The 20,806-nt window shown below is 48.4% G+C and overlaps 1 protein-coding gene across 1 annotated transcript; it reads right to left on the bottom strand.

Annotated features, from left to right (window-relative positions):
* Window positions 1-282: 282 nt before the first annotated feature.
* ddx55 (DEAD (Asp-Glu-Ala-Asp) box polypeptide 55) lies at window positions 283-20,018 on the bottom strand. Its single transcript, XM_052031893.1, has 14 exons — window positions 19,882-20,018; window positions 18,127-18,177; window positions 17,953-18,039; window positions 15,713-15,804; window positions 15,492-15,554; window positions 13,289-13,438; window positions 12,881-13,070; window positions 7,799-7,881; window positions 5,440-5,571; window positions 3,783-3,875; window positions 3,357-3,471; window positions 2,777-2,945; window positions 1,843-2,120; window positions 283-955 (listed from the first exon to the last, which is right to left on the bottom strand). The coding sequence occupies exons 1-14, from the start codon at window positions 19,981-19,983 to the stop codon at window positions 836-838; spliced, it is 1,725 nt and encodes a 574-aa protein (XP_051887853.1). The 5' UTR covers window positions 19,984-20,018; the 3' UTR covers window positions 283-835.
* Window positions 20,019-20,806: the final 788 nt, after the last annotated feature.

Below are 20,806 nucleotides of genomic sequence, written 5' to 3'. Positions count from 1 at the left end.
ATTGGCCTTCATTACTTAGGGCAATGAATACAAGAGCAGGTAAGTTATGCTCTAACTTTGTAAAACCTCGGTCAGACCTCAGCCAGAGCACTGTGAGCAGTTCTGGTCACCGTGCTACAGGAAGGATGTGATGGTGGTGCAGAGGGGGTTCACCTGGATGTTGCCTGGGATGGAGCAGTTCACTTTTGAGGAGAGACTGGAAAGGCTGGGTCTGTTCTCACTTTGGGGGTGGGGGTGGGGGTGGTGGGGATGGGGATAGGTGATGATGTTAAGTGCAGACGTGACTGAGGGATATAAAATTATGAGGGGTATAGATAGGGTCGATTGCAGGAAACTTTTGCCTACATCAGACGTGGATAAAACTTAGAGGACACAGATTTAGACTAAGGGGGAAGAGACTTGAGAGGGGATCTGAAGGGGATGTTCTTCACCCAGAGAGTGGGAAGTACCTGGAACACACTGCCTGAGAGAGTGGTGGAAGCAGAGTTGCTGACAGTATTTAAGAAATGTTGAGCTGAGCACTTGAATCGCCCAGGGATGGAGGGCTACAGGCCAGGTGCTGGAGATGGACGAGTACGGGAGGTGCCCCTAGTCAGCACGGACAGGGTGGGCCGAATAACTTTTCCAGAATGATTCTTCAGGAAATAGCAAAGGGATGAGATCAAACAGGTTTTACTACTGTCCACAACTCACCTCAATAGATTCTCCCACTAATATTATAGGGAATTTATATTAAACCTGGATTTTAATGTAGCATGTTTTAAAGTAAAACAAAGTGCTGAGGAATTATTCACAGAATATTACATGGCCGACTACTTTCTGCTTCAGCCACAATTCACGTCCCAATCAGCTGCTTCTCAAAGTCTTCCTCACTGATCTTCCCCTTCTTCAGCTTCTTTAATAATCTGGTGTCATTGAGAAGTTCATCAATATCCTCTTCCTCCCTGTCTGATCCCTGGGAAAAGAAATGGGACTGTGAGAATCACTGAGATTGAGCAAATGTACCAATTTGAAGCCAACCAAGTATTCCCCAGAACCTTGTTCACAGACCCAGGGAAGGGTTTACACACACAGTGTAGTTTACCAGCTGTTTACAGACCCAGGGAAGGGTTTATACACACAGTGTAGTTTACCAGCTGTTTACAGACCCAGGGAAGGGTTTACACACACCACTGTAGTTTACCAGCTGCATGAATGGTGTAAAAGTAGAAACAGACCAGTTGCACCTTCCCAACACAACCTGAGGATTCCAGACCTGGGAGAGTCTCAACAAGGTTCACTATGGAAAGAATTGATTTCTTTAATTGGAGGAATTATTCTCCTCACGGCGGAGTGGCAGTGAGAAGTGCAGAGGAGAGAGGCTGCCCATGAGTATCTTTATTACCAGGTTGCAGCCTGGATAACTGACTGGTGATCGTCTAACACCAGTGTTTAATTTGAAGGGAGTGCGTGACTGGGGAGGTGAAGGTTAGAAGGCCATTTGTATCCACAGGTTCTCCATATTCTGTCACCTTCAATTGCCACAAATATCTCTCACACTGAAGGAGAATTTATGTGAAAACATTCACATCAGAAGGTCATCAATAAAAACATTCCACTGGACTCTTGACCACATTGAGAGTTTCAAATGTCAATATTACACAAAGGAAATACCAAGATAGGCACCCTGGCTCCCCAGCCCTGCCAATCCCATCCCACTCTCACCAGCCGTGACCACTGCTCATCCCCTCCCACCTCCTGTGCCTGTGACACTGCTGCAAGCTTTTCATTACACCTGTGCATCCCATAAACTCGATGTCGACGTGCTCCTCTCCAGCATCCCCTCTCCCATGTTAAACCCACCTTCCGTTTGATCGCTTGCTTTCTCCTCTTCTCTCTCCTGGTTTTCTGCTTTGACCAGGGCTTATTTTTCACAAGTTTCCTCTTTGTTCCAGTTTGCTGCTTCTCCTGCTCTGTTAACAACTTCTGCCGCTGCTTCTCTCTGTTCTTGTCCTTGTACCGGATGGAATCAGTGTCGATATTCTCAGGAATAAAACCAGGAAAACTTTTTCCTCTCAACTCTGGCATCTTGGGCAGTTTAAGGAGAGCAAAGCCTCTGGCAACTGCTGCAAAATCCAGATCTGGAAAAGAAATCGTTGCAGAATCAACACCTGAGGCTCTGTTAGAGTGGAGGAGGAAATGGAAATTATCCTGGGCCTTAAACAATGAAAGGGCAAAGCTGGAGGATGTGGGATCTGGTGCGGAGCCTTCGACATCAGATCACAAGCAAGGCATTGAGAATTTTGTAAATGGGAGCGTCCGAGTGCTGAGGGCGAGGCTGGGAGCTCAGGAACTGGGGAAGAGGAACAAAGGGCAGACGTAAAGGGTATTAAAAATGGGCCTTTAGAGTCAAGTCTGATATTCCCCGGAACATCAGAGATTCAGGAATAGTCCGATCCGGGTGAGTAGGTGATCAAAGATCCTTTGCAGCATGCCTATTGAATCCCATTTCCTCAGGCGGGTGAAACTCAAAAGGGGAACAAACTGAACACTGGGAACAGGAATGGAATCAGGAAATGTTTGGAAATCTGTAACTCCACTGCCCTAACTGCTGCCAACAACAGCTGGATGCTGGGCTCAGGATTAAGATCAATTGCTGCAACTGTGGCAAGTTCCTGTTAACATTAAAGTGCCTTCCCCTGGCTAAGTGGCAGGCTTCTCTCCGGGATCCCGGTGCACATTTACATTGGCTGCAGTGAGCCGAGAGGTCACCCGCGCGATGAAACTGTCCAGTTACCTTTCATCCGGAATATCAAGCTGCACTCGTGTTTGGCATAAGACTGAATGAAAGACACAAAGGCCTTCATTCCTTTTTCGAAGAAAGCTCGGTCAGTTAAAGCCAACTTCTTCAGGTTCGGCAGCACGTCAACAGAATCCTTCATCAGCTTCATCTCCTCCATTGGACACTAAACAGAGAACAAATTCACTGAAAGAAAAGATAGGGCTCCAGGACCACAACACGTCCTTCATTTACACAGGTACTAAACATCCTGTTTCATACAAAACTGGATCACTGATTTTTGAAGATCAAAGGCTTTGTTAACATAAGAAGTAGTTTCAACACAGCAGTTAAACCTAACCAAAAGCATATCTCCTTATACACAAGTTTCCAGTTTTGAGTTTTATAAAATACTTCATAAACAGAGGCATAAACTCACAACAGACGGTGTCACCTTATGAATCTATTGGTGATGCTGCCTAAAACTATGCTGGCTGGTCTCTCAGTCCCTTGCATTGGCACCAGTCACATTACATCGACCAGGAGGTCCAAACCTAAATCTGATTACATCGTTACACTTTGGAAAAAGTAGACATACCTTTTGATTAATGGATAGGAAGTTGACATAAGTTGTCTCCATGGGAAGTAGGAACACCAGAGCATTGCCATGGTGACCAATGCGAGCTGTTCGTCCACAGCGATGGACAAAGGCACTACAAAACAAAACACGGTCTTCAAACACCAGTAACTCAATCACTGGTATCAGCAAAGTGGTGTCCAAAACCCACAGGTGTCCAACCACTAACTGAATGTCCCCACCTTAGAGAAGCAACACAACACACCCAGAGATGTTCACAATCAACCTTGGCAGAGCCCACAGAATACATTCCAATCAGCATGCAAGGCTGAGTTTTAACAGATATAACACCCATTCTAAGATTACGGGATCGGTTTCAATCTGAGTGTCATTAGACGTAATTTATTCTGCCCCTTAGACCCCAACACAGCGACTGAGTGCAAGTACCTGGCACTGCTGGGAGGGTCGTACTGCAGGACCCAGTCAACCTCTGGGATGTCGATACCACGAGCCATGACATCCGTGCAAACCAAAATACCACTGGAAACAATCAGAGGGATAGTCAGAGTGTAGGAAGAGGAAAGCATTAAGGAGTAGTTTTCTGTCCTACTTATACCAATAAACCTGAGATTGTAGTGTCCGACTTAAACCATAGAGCGGTGTACATCACCGTCAACCACACCTACAGGGTGCTGGTTGACATTGTCCGACAGGTACCAGCAACACTTCTACTTGCACTGCCCAACCTAAACACCTGGGTGTGTGTTTGCGGTGGAGTCACAGAATCACCACAGGATAGCACAGTGACACAGCTGGCAGCTCCAGTGATCCAGGTTCAATCCTGACCCTGGGCGCTGTCTGCGTGGAGTTTGCGCATTCTCCCCCCGGCTCCCCCCCAGGTGCTGCAGCTTCCTCCCACATCCCAAAGATGTGCAGGTTAGTAGATTAGTTGTCTGCTGTAAGTTGTGTATATGAGTGGGAGAATCTGGGGAGAACTGATGGGATGGTGGGGAAGAAATGTGGGCATGTGGTGAGTGCAGACTCGATGGGCTGAAGGGCCTGTTTCTGTGCCATCTCTGATTCAGCACCGAGCCCACGGTCTGTGCTGCCTCCTTACAGAACAATCCAATCAGTTCGTTTCCATTACTTTCTCCTCGTCCAGTCAATTCTTCTCTTTTCTAATTGACTGAGGTCACAGTCAGCAGGTAACAGCAAGGTCCTGTCTGCTCATACTCACACATCCCAGTCAAGGTCCTGTCTGCTCATACCTACACATCCCAGTCAAGGTCCTGTCTGCTCATACCTACACATCCCAGTCAAGGTCCTGTCTGCTCATACTCACACATCCCAGTCAAGGTCCTGTCTGCTCATACTCACACATCCCAGTCAAGGTCCTGTCTGCTCATACTCACACATCCCAGTCAAGGTCCTGTCTGCTCATACTCACACATCCCAGTCAAGGTCCTGTCTGCTCATACTCACACATCCCAGTCAAGGTCCTGTCTGCTCATACTCACACATCCCAGTCAAGGTCCTGTCTGCTCATACCTACACATCCCAGTCAAGGTCCTGTCTGCTCATACTCACACATCCCAGTCAAGGTCCTGTCTGCTCATACTCACACATCCCAGTCAAGGTCCTGTCTGCTCATACCTACACATCCCAGTCAAGGTCCTGTCTGCTCATACCTACACATCCCAGTCAAGGTCCTGTCTGCTCATACCTACACATCCCAGTCAAGGTCCTGTCTGCTCATACCTACACATCCCAGTCAAGGTCCTGTCTGCTCATACCTACACATCCCAGTCAAGGTCCTGTCTGCTCATACCTACACATCCCAGTCAAGGTCCTGTCTGCTCATACCTACACATCCCAGTCAAGGTCCTGTCTGCTCATACCTACCGCAAGACATTAATTAGTGGATTTAAGCTCAGAAGTGGAAGCTTTCACTTTTGTTCGTGCCCCTTAAACCTTCCGTAGCATCCCAACGCTGCTTCCCCTGGGAGCAGCTTACACACCACACATCTGCAGCCTTTCTGTGGCTCAGGGACTGGCTCCCCCAGTGAGATCCGAACACAGTGTTTCCCTCAACCTAAACCTTTACCTTTCAAGCTGCCGAAACTCTGTGAAGATATTTTGACGTTTGTGCTTCATTTTCCCATGGATACACATGATTCGGACGTTCTTCACCACCTTGTCCAGTGCATTCCCATAATAGTCAACACAAGCACACGTACTGAAACAAATGAACAACTCAGTTAAACTGAGGAAGGAACAGGTGACCAGACAGGGAGGCCCCAAATCCCCTCCAAGCTTCAGAACAACATCACATTCTCATAGATTCACAACCATGATGGAACAAACTGCACTTCTCCTCAGTAAATAAATGAGTAACAGACACCGCGGTTGGGTCTATGATCCTAATCCTCACACTGCCACCCAGAGTGGATTCATAGCAAAACCTTGTTCCATCCTTGTTCTGCCTGTGTTGTGCACAAGGCATTTCCTACCAAATCCTCAGACCTCCGTACCTCAGAGGGCTATCGATGCTCAGTTGAGTGCAGGCCACCCCCACGTTATGGCCATTTGGGTCACAGATATTCACCATTACAGAATTCACACACTATCCAAAACTTTGCGATACAGAATGAAGTACACTCTCATGGAATTTACGTGGGGAAAAGAAGTAAATGGATAAACACAAAATTTATTTTTTTCAACTTGCATTTCGTGTTGTAAGCTCAGATGGCACAGCTTTGCATTACGGAAGATCGCAATATGGAGAGTTTTCAGGAACTTAACACTCCTGTAATGCAGGGGCCTGTACATACAAGGCTGCAGTCTGGGTTGGGCGGGAAAGTGGACGAGGCCAGGACTAACCATGGAGACACCAGGGATGGAGACGCTGGAATCTGGAGCAACACATAAACTGCCACAGGATCTAAGGGTCAGGCAGCATCTGAGGAGGGAAATGGACAGTCAACGATTTAGGTCAAGACCCTTCACCTGGACTCCAACTCAGAAACGTCGACTGTCTGTTTCCCTTCACAGAAGCTGCCTGACCCACTGGGTTCCTCCTGCAGTTTGTTTTTTGCTCAGGATTAGGCATTGTGGGTTCAAGAGCAGAACGACAAACTGTGCCACACGTTTCCTGTCAGAACAATGGTGCTGCAGCCAAACACGAGAGGAAACCAGCCGGTATTGTACTGAGGCTGGTCTGTGCAGGCCAGGCAGAGATCCACTGTAAAAGATTTGCAGCCTCACTTCAGTTACAGAGCAATATCTCACCAAGCCTGAAAGTCATGGCTCAAATCCTGGTGCAGGATCTAGGCGCTCATCTGTGCTGACATCAGGGACGTTCCACATGCTGAGGTAGTAAACCTCATACCAATACCTCCCCACCTCTGGTGGGAGGGAGTTCTCCCAGTGACCAGACCAACATCAACCCACAACCTCCATCCAAAACAGATTCAGTCGTAGTCACTGAGTCATTGGGTTGTTCCGCACAGGAACAGCCCCTTCAGCCCACCATGGCCATGCCAACCCTTCTGCCCATCTACACCATTTGCAGGAGTTCATATCCTGCTTTAAGTGCCTGTCTGAATGCCTTTTAAAGGTGATGTATCCGAGCCCATCACCTCCTCCGGCAGCGAGTTCCAGATATCACCCACAGTCTCTGTAAAAACTTTCCCCTTAAAACTGCTTTAAATCTCCTCCCTCTCACCTTCAGCCCAATCCCTCTCGTGTTTGATACCCATACCATGGAAAAGGATTGACGATCTGCCCTATCTGTTCCTACACCTCTATCAGGTCACCCCTCAGCCTCCTTCGCTCCAGGAAAAACAAGCCCAGCCTCTCCAATCTCTCCCATAACTAAAGTTCTCCAATCCTCCAAGCCTGTTCAGATTATGAACAGTTGACAGGAATGGAACCTGCCGTAACCCAGGGAAGAGCTGACTTCCCAACAGGCATCATCTCACACTTGTCGGGATTAAATTCCATCCGCAAACACTCCGCCCAACTTTCCATTGGATCCATCTCCTGCTGCAGCTGAAGACAAGGCTCCTTACTCTTCACTGTTCATTCAATGCATTACTGTTTGTGAAATCTTGCTGTGTAAATGCTGTTCTTGTTTGTATTGTAGCTGCCACACACATTGTATCTTAAACATGGTTGTTCTTGGAATGTTAGTGGTCTGTTAAGCTCACCAGGGCACCAGATCCCGCCATCCCTCCCTCCACTCCCAGGGGCCCCGGTTCCTGTGCTCCCTTTAAACTTACTTGGTTTGCTGGAAGATTTATTGTAAAACTGCCCAGCATCTTAGGGAAGTGAATTAGAAGCGAGTCGGGGGTGGAGATAGCATCCAATCCGCCAGTCCGACACCACCAAAGGCCCCAGAGTTTTACCACATGGCACAGAATGAAAATGAAAAACATGACGTTTTCAGTGGGAGGAACGTTTACCTGAAGAAGACGAGATGTTTCTGTTTTTTATGCTTCCGGAGGAAGGCAACTAACTGATTAAACTTCTCGTCTGCTCGACAGATCTGCAAAGCAAACATCACAATAATTGAGAACAAAGGGATGTAGAAACATAGAAAACCTACAGCACAATTCAGGGCCTCAGCCCACAAAGCTGCGCCGAACATGTCCCTAACCTAGAAATTACTAGGCTTACCCATAGCCCTCTATTTTATTCAGCTCCATGTACCTATCTAACAGTCTCTTGAAAGACCCTATCGTATCCGCTTCCACCACCGTTGCCGGCAGCTCATTCCACACACTCACCACTCTCTGAGTAAAAAACTTACCCCGACATCTCCTCTATACCTACTCCCCAGCACCTTAAACCTATGTCCTCTTGTGGCTACCATTTCAGCTCTGGGGAAAAACCCCTGACTATCTACCCAATCAATACTTCTCATCATCTTATACACCTCTATCAGGTCCCCCCTCATCCTCCGTCTCTCCAAGGAGAAAAGGCCGAGTTCCCTCAGCCTGCTTTCATAAGGCATGCTCTGCATTCCAGGCAGCATCCTAGTAAATCTCCTCTGTACCCTCTCTAATGGCTTCCACATCTTTCCTGTAGTGAGGCGACCAGAACTGAGCACAGTACTCCAAGTGGGGTCTGACCAGGGACCTATATAGCTGCAACAATACCTCTCGGCTCCTAAATTCAATTCCCCGATTGATGAAGGACAATACACCATATGCCTTCTTAACCACAGAGTTAACCTGCGCAGCCACTTTGAGCGTCCTATGGACTCGGACCCCAAGATCCCTCTGATCCTCCACACTGCCAAGAGTCCTACCATTAATACTATATTCCACCAACATATTTGACCTACCAAAATGAACCACTTCACACTTATCTGGGTTGAACTGCATCTGCCACTTCTCAGCCCAACTTTGCATCCTCTCTGTGTCCCTCTGTAACCTCTGACAGCCCTCCAAACTATCCACAACACCCCCAACCTTCGTGTCATCCGCAAACTTACTAACCCACCCCTCCACTTCCTCATCCAGGTCGTTTATAAAAATCACAAAGAGTAAGGGTCCCAGTACAGATCCCTGAGGTACACCACTGGTCACCGACCTCCACGCAGAATATGACCCTTCAACAACCACTCTTTGCCTTCTGTGGGCCAGCCAGTTCTGGATCCACACTGCAATGTCCCCTTGGATCCCATGTCTCCTCACCTTCTCCATAAGCCTTGCATGGGGTACCTTATCAAATGCCTCGCTAAAATCCATACACACTACATGTACTGCTCTCCCTTCATCGATGTGTTTAGTCACATCCTCAAAAAATTCAATCAGGCTCGTAAGGCAGGACCTACCCTTGACAAAGCCATGCTGACTATTCCTAATCATATTATACCTCTCCAAATGTTCATAAATCCTGCCTCTCAGGATCTTCTCCATCATCTTACCAACCACTGAGGTAAGACTCACCGGTCTATAATTTCCTGGGCTATCCCTATTCCCCTCCCTGAATAAGGGAACAACATCCGCAACCCTCCAATCTTCCGGAACCTCTCCCGTCTCCATCAACAACGCAAAGATCATCGTCAGAGGCTCCGCAATCTCCTCCCTCGCCTCCCACAAGCAGCCTGGGGTACATCTCATCCGGTCCCGGCGCCTTATCCAACTTGATGCTTTCCAAAAGTTTCAGCACCACCTCTTTTCTAATATCTACATACTCAAGCTTTTCAGGCCGCTGCAAGTCCCCACTACAATCCCCCAGATCTTTTTCCGTAATGAATACTTTAAATCAGTATTCACTAAGTACCTCCGCTATTTCCTCCAGATCCATACACACTTTCCCACTGCTGCACTTGATAGGCCCTATCCTTTCGCATCTTATCCTCTTGCTCTTCACATACTTGTAGAACGCCTTGGGGTTTTCCCTAATCCTGCCCGCCAAGGCCTTCTCATGTCCCCTTCTGGCTCTCCTAATCTCTTTCTTAAGTTCCTTCCTTTTAGCCTTGTACTCTTCCAGATCTCTAACATTACCTAGCTCTCTGTACCTTTTGTAAGCTTTTCTTTTCCTTTTGACTAGATTTATTATAGCCTTCGTACGCCACGGTTCCTGTATCCTCTCATGACTCCCCTGTCTCATCGGAACATGTCTTTGCAGAGCTCCACACAAAGACCCCCCGAATATTTGCCACATTTCTTCCATACTTTTCCCTGAGAACATCTGTTCCCAATTTAATCTTCCAATTTCCTGCCTGAGAGCCTCATAATTCCCTTTACTCCAAGTAAACGCCTTTCTAGTCTGTCTGTTCCTCTCTCTCTCCAGTGCTAACGTAAAGGAGATAGAATTATGATCACTATCTCCAAAATGTTCACCCACTGAGAGATCTGACACCTGACCAGGTTCATTTCCCAATATCAAATCAAGCACAGCTTCTCCTCTTGTAGGTCTATCTACATATTGTGTCAAGAATCCTTCCTGAACACACTTAACAAACTCCACCCCATCTAAACCCCTCACTGTATGGAGATGCCAGTCGATGTTTGGGAAATTAAAATCTCCCATCACAACAACTCTGTTATTCTCACACCTTTCTAGGATCTGCTTCCCTATCTGCTCCTCGATATCCGTTACTATTGGGCGGCCTGTAAAAAAAAACACCCAGTAAAGTTATTGACCCCTTCCTGTTCCTAACCTCCACCCACAGAGACTCCGTAGACAGTCCCTCCATGACGTCCACCTTTTCTGTAGCCGTGACACTCTCTCTGATCAACAGTGCCACTCCCCCACCTCTTTTGCCTCCCTCCCTGTCCTTTCTGAAACATCTAAAACCCGGCACTTGAAGTAACCATTCCAGCCCCGGAGCCATCCAAGTCTCCGTAATGGCCACCACATCATAGCTCCAAGTATCGATCCAAGCTCTAAGCTCATCCGCCTTGTTCACAATACTCCTTGCATTAAAATAGACACATCTCAAGCCTGCCTGAACACTTCCCTTCTCTATCACCTGCCTATGGTACTTACTCCTAGCTTCCTCTATTTGAGAGCCAAACACCTCTTCCCCAGTCTCTCCAGTACGGATCCCACCCCCCAACAACAATGTGGATGGACGAAGGTGCAGACAGGTGGAGAGAGGGTACTGCAGCAACAGAGAGGCAGGGATAGGGCGAGGAGTCAGGGCCACGGGGACAGGGCCACCTCCTGCACACGGTACGATTGGGGAGCAGTACTGGAGCAGGCACACAGAGACAGGGAGAACAATCGCCCACACTCCCTGCCTCCCCTTGGGAGACCAACATCCATTCTGAGCCCCCAGACTCCCACAACTACAACTCATCACATCCTGCTTCCCATAAGGACTCCAGTCCATTCTCCCAGGTTCTCCATCCCATATCTTCCTTTTCCCTTATCTGTGGCCTCCGCTCTCCCAGTGCTGATCGGGCTCTCGACCACACTGGTTTCATTTCCCGTATCTTTGGCCTCATCCCTCTCCTGCCACAGAGCAAGGATCAGCCGACCATAACCCTTCCACTCACCAGCCTCCACGTTCACCGGCTCATCCTCCAGTTTCTGCCACTTCCAGTGGGATTCCACCACCTCTCCTCCCACCAACATTCCCGGTGTGACTCAGGGTCCGTTCTTCCTTCTCCACACACAAGTCCCCGTCCTTGGGAACCCCCCCAGACAGCTGCAGCAAATCCAACACTGGTCCTACCGCCCCTTCCCTTCCCACCATCCGGGACCCAAACAGCCCTTCCAGGTGAAGCAATGATTCACTTGCATTCTCCCAGCTTGGACTGGTGCATTCAGTGCTGATGCTGTGGTCCCTCTGTATAGCAGCACACCTCCACAGGTGACCCTGAGCTCCCAGCTGCCTCTCACTTGAACTCTCCATCCCACTGCCCCGTCCCTGTGGGCTTCACACGGTTACAGTGAAGCCCAACATAAGCTCAATGTACCACAGCTCTCGGGGTCGCTGACTCAGGTTTTCTTTCTCTGCAGATGCTGCCTGAACTGCTGGGCTTTTCTAACATTCCCTTTTACTTCAGTTTTCAGCAGCCGCTGTGCCCTGGATCCCACAGTTCCCAGACGTTTTCTCCCTGTTCTCTCAGCTGCCATTATTGAGCCTCCAGCACCCTCCCTCGACACCAACACCGTGTCATTGTCTTTGTTATCTCCACCCTTCTCGACAAGTTAACCATGCCTGCTTGCTGACATTTTCTCGTTGTGGTCACACATTAACCCCCTCCCTCCCACAAATGCCAAGTACTTCCGGCATTTTCTTTTTTTTTTGCAACAATGCTGTTTATCCTCCACTTCCACTCAGAACTAACTGCTGGAGGAACTCAGCGGGTCAGGCAGCGTCTGTGGAGGGAGATGGACAATCCACGTTTCAGGTTGAGACCCTTCATCTGGACTGTCCAGAGACGTCAACTGTCCATTTTCCCCCACAGATGCTGCCTGGCCCGCTGAGTTCCTCCAGCACTTTGCTTGTTGCTCCAGATTCCAGCGTCTGCAGTCTCTGATGTCCTTATTCTGCGCATCAGCGTCCTCCCATCCTTCCTCTGTTCAGTCCCCACTGCCTCCTTCCCTCAGGAGGAAACCCTTTCCCACAGGCTGACCCTCACACCAGAATGGACAACACTTAGAATAGTTGGACTGGCGGAATCATCAGATGCTGGGAGTGAGGGGGAATGTGTGGAAGGAGCTGACCTGTGGGCAGAGGGAGCTCGACAAACAGTGTGAACCATAAACAGCAGGCGACAGAGGTACTGGAAGGGGAAGTGATTGGGCAGAAAGCTGAAGCACACAGACAGAGCGTCACATTTCTTTGAAGGCAGGATAAGATTCCTTAAAACAAAGAGAAGAACAGACAATAAATTCAAATGGAGAAAAAAATGAAACAAAATGGAAAATTATGAAAAGGAACAAGATTTCAAAGAGAAAGTATGGCAAGATGTAACAGCTTGCAGGAGGTCTGTTTGACGTTAAGCGTCAGGGACAGTGTGGGATATGCAGAGTGACCGACATGTTACCACCTCTCCTGACTTCCTGTGGGATCCTACCATGTAACAGTTGTGCAGCCGGATGGGTGTCTTTTGGGTGCTGTCTGCCGTCATTCCCTTCTCCTTCACTGTGATGCGGACGGGGTTACGCAGACCTGCTCGCACCAAGTTCTCCACCTCATCGGTCTGAGTGGCGGAGAAGAGCCCAGTTCTCCGCTGCTTCGGCAGAAAGCCCAGGATGGTGTTCAAGCTGCAGCATCACAACAGACAGAGGTGAGGATTCTGTGATGTCACAGCTACAGCAGAGGCCGGCCCACAACATCCGGCCGGTATTCATCACTCTCCCTGCCAGTGGCAGTTTCACAGCCTTTATGTTCAGCATCACTGAATGCATTTAAAACTGGCACCCAGTTCACCCACCCCCTACCCTTCTCCCGAACGCACTGCTGCTGTGGCCAAGAACCTCACCTTGCTTCAAACCCCAAATCGAGGAGCCGGTCAGCCTCGTCCAGCACCAAGACGTCCAGGCTCTTCACACAGCTGGCGAGATCCAGACCGTCTGCCCGCCGTCTGAACATATCTTCCAACCGGCCAGGGGTGCCCACCACAATGTTCCCTCTGTGGGGAGAACACAGCAATCAAGCCTGTCTCTCTGTATAAACACAGCTGCCAGTTATTGCAAGCTTCCATCGTTAGGGAAGGCTTCACCCATTACACTTCTGACCCCGAGTGAGGATCATGGGTCAAGCCTCGTGGCTGAACACACAATCCAGGCAACACTTCCCAAGGCCGTACCAAGGAATACTGCACCGTCAGGGGCACGGTACTTCAAATGTTAAACTGAAGTACTGTCTACTCTCAAGTGGACGCAAAGGGTCCCCAGCACCATTTGAAGAGAAAGAGAGAACCCTGCCCATCATCAGGCTGTTTCTCACTGTGTGCAAACTGAATGCCACATTCCCTCAGTCTCCACAGTGACCGCTCTTTCATAGTCCTTCACTGGCTGTGATGTGCGAAGGGCAAAATGTCAGGGGACTGCAGGATCTCTCTCTTCAATCTGAGGAAGATCCTGAATAATTGGCACCAATTCCCTGTGTAATCTTACATTGAACTTGAAACTCAGAGAGATCCAGAAATTGCAGGGAGACTGCAGGGTCACTGACTTAAACTGGAAGGGAGAGTGGGGAGTGAGGAAGAGAAGGAATCACAGCATCAGTGAACCTATAACAGTTAATAGCAGAGTGTACACAGAGTATAAAAACAAGTTAATCCTGAAGTGTGAGGTGATGCACTTTGGGAAGTCAAATAGGGGTTGGACATACACAGTAGATTGAAAGGCACTGAGGAATGTTGATGAGCAGCGAGGCCTAGGGGTTCAAGTCCCTGGAAGTGGCAGCAGGGGTAGGTGGGGTGGTGCAGAAGGTATATGACATGTATCACAAGTCAGGGTATAGAATATAGGAGTTGGGACATGATGTTGCAACTTCACAAAACACTGGATAGACCACACTTGGAGCACTGTGTGCAGTTCTGGTCACCACACTACGGGAAGGATGTGGTTACACTGGAGAAGGTGCAGAGGAGATTCACCAGGATGCTGCCCGGATTGGAGGAATTTAGTTATGGGGAGAGATTGGACAGGTTGGGTTTGCTTTCTCTGGAGTGAAGGAGGCTGAGGGGTGGCCTGATAGAGGTGGGTAAAATTCTAAGAGGCATAGATAGGGAAGACAGTCAGAATGCTTTTCCCCATAGTAGAGGTATCAAATACAAGAGGGCATGGGCTTAGGCTGAGAACCAGGAGTTTTAAAGGGGATTTTAGGGGCAAGTTTATTTCACACAAAGTGTGGTTGATATCTGGAATTCACTCTCAGAGAAGGTGATAGAATCAGATACAATCACATTTAAAAGGCATTGAGACAGGCACTAAATAGGCAAGGCATAAATGGATAATGTGGGCAAATGGGATTAGTGTAGATGGTCACAAGGTCAGCATGGATATGGTGGGCTGAAGGGCCTCTGTGCTCAACATCTCTATGATTGATGTGAATACAAGTACAGAGACACTGACCAAACAACCTCATCTCTTGACCCTGGCCCATTAGCCAACTGATCTGTTTAACGGGTTCAGTAAAAGCGACAAGTGACTCAGCAGCAAAGTTCTTGCTCCTTCAAAGCGACGAGTTCCAGGTTAAAGCAACAGCCTGGAGGGAGGAGACTTTGGTCGTGAGTTTAAAGTCTGTGGTTGGAAACCAGTGGCCATTTCCTAATGGTTGGATTCTTCCCCACATTGGATCATTCCAGTGGCCTCTACTTTCCATTCCTGGTCACAGCCCACTCACATCTCCTGGGAATGGTTTGGGCACCTGCGGTGGTGGGCTGGGGAGTGGGGGAAGGAAAGCTGGCCCTGGCAGAGCCAATACCAGCTGTGATGCCCCTTGGAGAGGAGCAGCCAGCCAACACAGGAGAGGTTGTCTGGAGATAGGAGAATTGTAACCCAGTGCAGAAAGTAATCGAGGGGTGGACCTTAGTCCAAGTCCTGAGTGAGTGTCACAGCCTGACAGAACAGCAGGCAGTAAGCAATAACCTACTGACTGGCCGAGAACTCAGGGACAGAAATGGACAGGGAACTTGCCCAGAAGGAATGGTAAATAGGCAGGAAGTCCACACTTACCCATGTTCCTTGAACCTCTCAACATCTTCTATTGGATTCCTTCCACCAATGAAGAGAATCTGACTGAAAGCAGAATACAATATTATTAAATCTTTAAAGGAATCTTTTCACACACAGAGCCCCTGTAGCCCATCCACACCAGCACTCGCAGACTGCAGGAATCCTGCAGCTCACAGACGCCTCCCATTCATTCACTTGAGCTGATGGGTTTCCAATCTCACCTGAACTGTGGGAAGTGCACCATGAACTGTTTGAGCACCTCATCAATCTGGATAGCGAGCTCCCGGGTTGGAGTGACAATGAGCGCCCCAACCTGGATGGAGGAGGGAAAGAACCAAGAGTCACTCTTCAGAACGTGAGCCAAGGACGTGCATTTGTCAAAGGTATTTCATAACGTCAGAACATTAAATGAACTTTCCTTCATTGAACTACTGTTACATTCACTGATACACTATAAGAAACAAATTGGTCTTTGCACCTTATTCAAAGGAATGAAAAAAACTTCCATGACAATTTATTTCAACAAATCTCTGACACGTGGGCCCAGCTGGTCTCACATTGGTGAATGGGGAGGGCAAGGATGCTGTAGATCAACACTTTGATTTTCAAAAATTTGCTATGGTCAGCCATGGGGGAAATGTTGCAGTGGACAGATTACAGGACTGGACAGACTACAGGACTGCTCATCAGGAGGCAGGGCTAAGAATCCACTTTCAGATCCCTCAACAAAGGTGTTTGCCCCACTGAACCTATCTCCTCATACCTCGACTCTGACCTCTCTCCCCTTGTCCAGTGCCTTCCCACCGACCTCGCATGCCCTCCACCAACTTCCTATTCCTTGGCCACCACCACCTCACCTCAAAGTCCCGAAGCAAGGTCTCAGCCCAAGACGTAGACCATCCCTCTGCCTCCACAGGAGGATCACATGCAGACAGTTAAGTCTAGTTTAATTTAGCATCATAGTCAGCAGACATCATGGGCTGAAGGACCTGTTCCTGTGCTGTCCTGTTCTATGTTCTAGATGCTGCCTGACCCGCTGTCTTTGTCTTTGCTCCAGATTACAGCATCTGCAGTCTCTTGTGTCTCCCTCATGATAGTAGTTGGGAAACTTAAAAAATAAAGACTCAGTACTAATTACTTTTAATTATACAAGTGTGAGATTAAATTGGATGGGATATTTTGTAGAATGTATACAAAGCCACAGCATAAGAAAGCCCAATTAACTCATCAAATTTTGAGAAATTAATACAAATTTCTGCATGGTTCCACATACAGAGAAAGATGTGGTGGTTTTAAAATGGATTAGTAATCCAGAGGCGAGTGCAAATCACATCATGACAGTTCTGGAATTTAAACATTCAATTAGTAATCTGAAATTTAAATAAAAAGCTCATCTTAGTAATGATGGGCTTGGAATGAGCAGATCACAGTAAGAACCCATCTGGTTCACTAACATCTGAGGGAATCTGCCTGGTCTGGTCTATATGTGACTCCAGACCTGCCAACCTGGTTGATTCTCAATTCCCTCTGAAATGGCCAGCGAGCCCCTCTGCTCAAGACAATAAACACAGGCCTTGCCACTGAAAAAAATAAAGAGATCAGAGTCTGTCTCAATAGCCACATAATCCCCAAATATCTTCAGGTTCGTTTATTGTTGTCATTGGCATATACACACAGGGTATAAATGGCATGAAATTAGCTCTTTGCAGGAACAGCACAGTACCTTATGAAACAAACTCACAGTCGAGTTTATTGTCATAAGCACAAGTACATGTATGCACAGGTGCAATGAAAAACTTACTAGCAGCATCACAGGCACATAGCATCATGTAAGGCAACGACAAACATAAGTTAACATAAACTTAAATTAACAAATTTTAATGAGAATTAAAAAACTGCAGACTTTGGAAATCTGAAATAAAAACAGCAAATGCTGAAACACTCAGCAGGTCAGACAGCATCTGTGGTGAGAGAAACAGTTAACACTTTAGGTCAAAGACCCTTTGCCAAAACTAGAAAAGTTTCAGTTTTTAATCCTTTTATGAGATTTAGCGATTTGAGACATCCAAATTTCACCGAGCGGATCTCAAAACAATTACGACCAGATCATCATTTTAGTGATAATGAATAAGAATGAAATACGGCCCCCGAATTCCAAGTGGAACTCCCCTGCTCTTCAAAATAGTCCCATGGAATCTTTGGCAGCCACCAGACAGAGCAGAGTGGCCCTGGTGTAACTGCCCTGAAAATCAGCCCTTCTGGCAGTGCAGCACTCTGTCAACCCAGGGCAGGGACAAACCCACAACCTCCTTCAGTAATGAGAATGCCAACAACAAGCTCCGTGCTGCTTTCCTTTCTCTCTTCCTGTCCAACCTTCCCTCAAAATAAAATCCAATTAGTATCTATTTTACAACAATTAAACTCAACTTTCAGGAAATTTTACAAGCACAACGGAACAAACCTGCAGCTTCTTTAACCTCTCCTCCCGCTTTAAAAGGATTTCCAAAATCGGAATGACAAAGGCCAAGGTTTTCCCACTGCCGGTCACCTGTGTTAAATTAATGCACACGTTTACCCAGTGAAATCAAACATTCCACAAACTCCAGAGAAAGCGCTGGGTCACAAGGTCACTTACAGCTTCTACCGCCACATCTTTGTTGTTCATAAACAGAGGGATCGTTGCAGACTGCAAGAAAACACAGGCAGATGGAGTCATGTTTCTCTCCTCAAAGTACTGAGATGTTCTCATTTTGTTTTAACCCTTTCCAGGGACAGTTCACTCTTGAAATTTGCTTGCATTAGTGAGTGAAAATTCTTCAGCCCTTATCCAATAATGAAACAGTACATACATATAAGTACCAGTGCAGTGAAGGGCTTTAGTTAAAATGATGTATAAATAGCTGTGCAGCTATATTAAAATTGTTTATTTGCGGTATTTTCATTTATTTTAGTTATAAATTACAGCCCATTAATAATTATTGTCAATACAAGCTGGATAATAGCTGCATCATTGAGATCTGAAAGGTGCCAAATTCAGCTCACTGAATCTTTAGCATGAGAGGTCATCAGATGGAACCAGCTGCTCTAATCATAACTCTGCCTTCTCTCACCAGCCCCACCCCCTCCTCCAACCAGCCCCTGCCCCCTCCCCAACCTCATCTGCATCACTATCTTTTTTTTTCCAAATATAAATTCTTTGTAGTTTAAGTTCCAGCCTTGCTTATGGACAAGCATTCTATGTTCTAAAACCCACACGTGCAGAAACACTTCTCAATCCTATTATATGTCTTGTGAATTAGTTAGTTGACGTCAGCCATGACCCCTGCTGTAGATGTTGCCCTGTGGCATATAGCCAGGGAGTTGTTTTGACCACTACTGGGCTCGAGCGAAGGACAGCTTGGCATTTGTTGACAACAGTGCTGTGGTGGGATTGTGGCAGTGCAGCCACCCAAGGATGTTCCCAGAGGGAAAAGTTGAACAATTAAAGATCTGCAGAGAGAACAAGACCGTTTCCCAGCCCAAGAACCAAAGAAAATGTAAATTGATACTGCTTCATGTTTCTTGTCCCCCCCCCCCCCCCAGGGCATGGATTGTTAAACCATGCAGAACAAGGATTAACACAGATGAAGAGCAGCTCCAGGTTATTCCCCAGTTCTCCAGATATCAACTCACAGAAAGGTGGAAGAAGTACATCTTGGATGATGGTGAAGAGGTGAGATCATAATCTCACCTCAGAACCATATAGGATGTTGAGTTTGCAAGTTGGTTCAAACTCAAGTAATTGCCAGACAAAAGGGAACAGAGTCAGACGGTAGGGAAAGGAGTTTGTGACGGGGACCAGAAGTGACTTCGCTCTTATCAGCATTCATGCTCATCCATTGGGCAACCTGGCAATGAGGGGACGGTGGAGGGACCAGGAGCGTGGGAAGTGGGTCTCGTCACGGAGAAACTGGCATCCTGCGCTTTGACAGACCCGCCAAGGATTTGGATTGAAAACAGTTTCCTGAACTTTGGGGCAGGGTTGGGAGGCAGCGGGTCACCTCAGACCCCAACCCCAGTGACGAGGGTCCCCAATGTCGCCGCGACAACAGCCCAGGGTCCCGGTGATCACACCGACCCACCCCCGGCGCCCACTGCTTCCCCGGGAGTGAACTGGGGTCAGGGCTCACAGCGGTGGGTGACGACAGGTCAGGGCCCTGGGTCAGGGAGGGGTCAGGGGTCGAGGTCAAGGGTGGGTCCAAGAGGGGTCAGGAGTTCTCCCCAGGGTCACAACGGCGGAGCCTGGGCTGGTGAATCCGCCCCCCGTCAGCCGCCGGGCCGGGGCCGGGGCCGGGGCGGGGGGAACCGCAGCCGCCGGGCCGGGGCCGGGGCCGGGGACGGGGCGGGTTACCTGCACCGGGCACATGCGGGGGAACCGCAGCCGCCGCAGCGTCTCCAGGACCAGCGGGTGCAGCCGGACCGGCAAACTCTCCCACACCCCGGACTCCGCCATCTTCCCGGCACCACTTCCGGTCCGGCACCACTCGCGTCCCGCCCGCCCCCGAACACGCGATTTGGTTCCGGGGCGCCGACCGCCTGCGGCCGGACCCGTCAACTGAGGCACGTCGGAGGAAGGAAACGGTTCGGGGCCGGAGCCGAGCGTGGACGCAGCAATAGGCACCGGTGTCCCTCTCCCCCCTCCCCTCTCCCCTCCCCCCACCCCTCTCCCCTCCCCCCACCTCTCTCCCCTCTCCCCCCCTCTCCCCTCCCCCCACCCCTCCCCTCTCCCCTCTCCACCCCCTCTCCCCTCCCCCCACCTCTCCACCCCTCCCTCCCGCCTTTCTTAGTTATGGTGGCTAATACTGAACAGAGTTCCCAGGTGAGGTCTCACCAGTGCTCTTAAAGCTGCATCAAAACTCCCCTTTAAACTCTATACTACTTGCAATAAAGGCCAACATTACCAATTACTTGTTCTATCTCCACGCTGACAATGTTTCATGTGTTTGAATCACTGGATCCTTTTGTACCACATGTTGCTGTCTCAGTTCATGTCTATAACAATGAACATTATCTCATCATTCCTCCCCTCCCCCCCACCACCACACACATACACTTTATTTGTTAATTTTTGTGATTTGTAGATTTTTATTGTCTTTGCGCTATACTGCTGCCACTGAACAATAAATTTCACATCACGTCAGTGATAACAAATCTGATTCTGATTTCCCCTCGGACCTTGTAGGAGGCTAGCACAGAATCTGCAGAGACCCTGTCAAAGATATTTAAAATGTCCTTAGCAAACAGGTGAGGTGCCAGAGGAAGGCTCTAAGAATAAG

Source organism: Pristis pectinata, chromosome 17, assembly GCF_009764475.1.
Source record: "Pristis pectinata isolate sPriPec2 chromosome 17, sPriPec2.1.pri, whole genome shotgun sequence".
NCBI lineage: Eukaryota > Metazoa > Chordata > Chondrichthyes > Rhinopristiformes > Pristidae > Pristis > Pristis pectinata.
Note: the sequence above shows the minus strand (reverse complement) of the source record. Positions and strands in the feature narration are given on the sequence as shown.

Bases quoted from the DNA above. Each gene is read 5' to 3' on its own strand.
- ddx55 (XM_052031893.1), bottom strand. From the start codon at position 19,983: ATGGCGGAGTCCGGGGTGTGGGAGAGTTTGCCGGTCCGGCTGCACCCG. The intron at 18,040-18,126 runs GTAAGTGACCTT...AATTTAACACAG, and splicing joins AAGATGTGGCGGTAGAAGCT to GTGACCGGCAGTGGGAAAAC. The intron at 15,555-15,712 runs GTGAGATTGGAA...TTCTGCTTTCAG, and splicing joins GTGCACTTCCCACAGTTCAG to TCAGATTCTCTTCATTGGTG.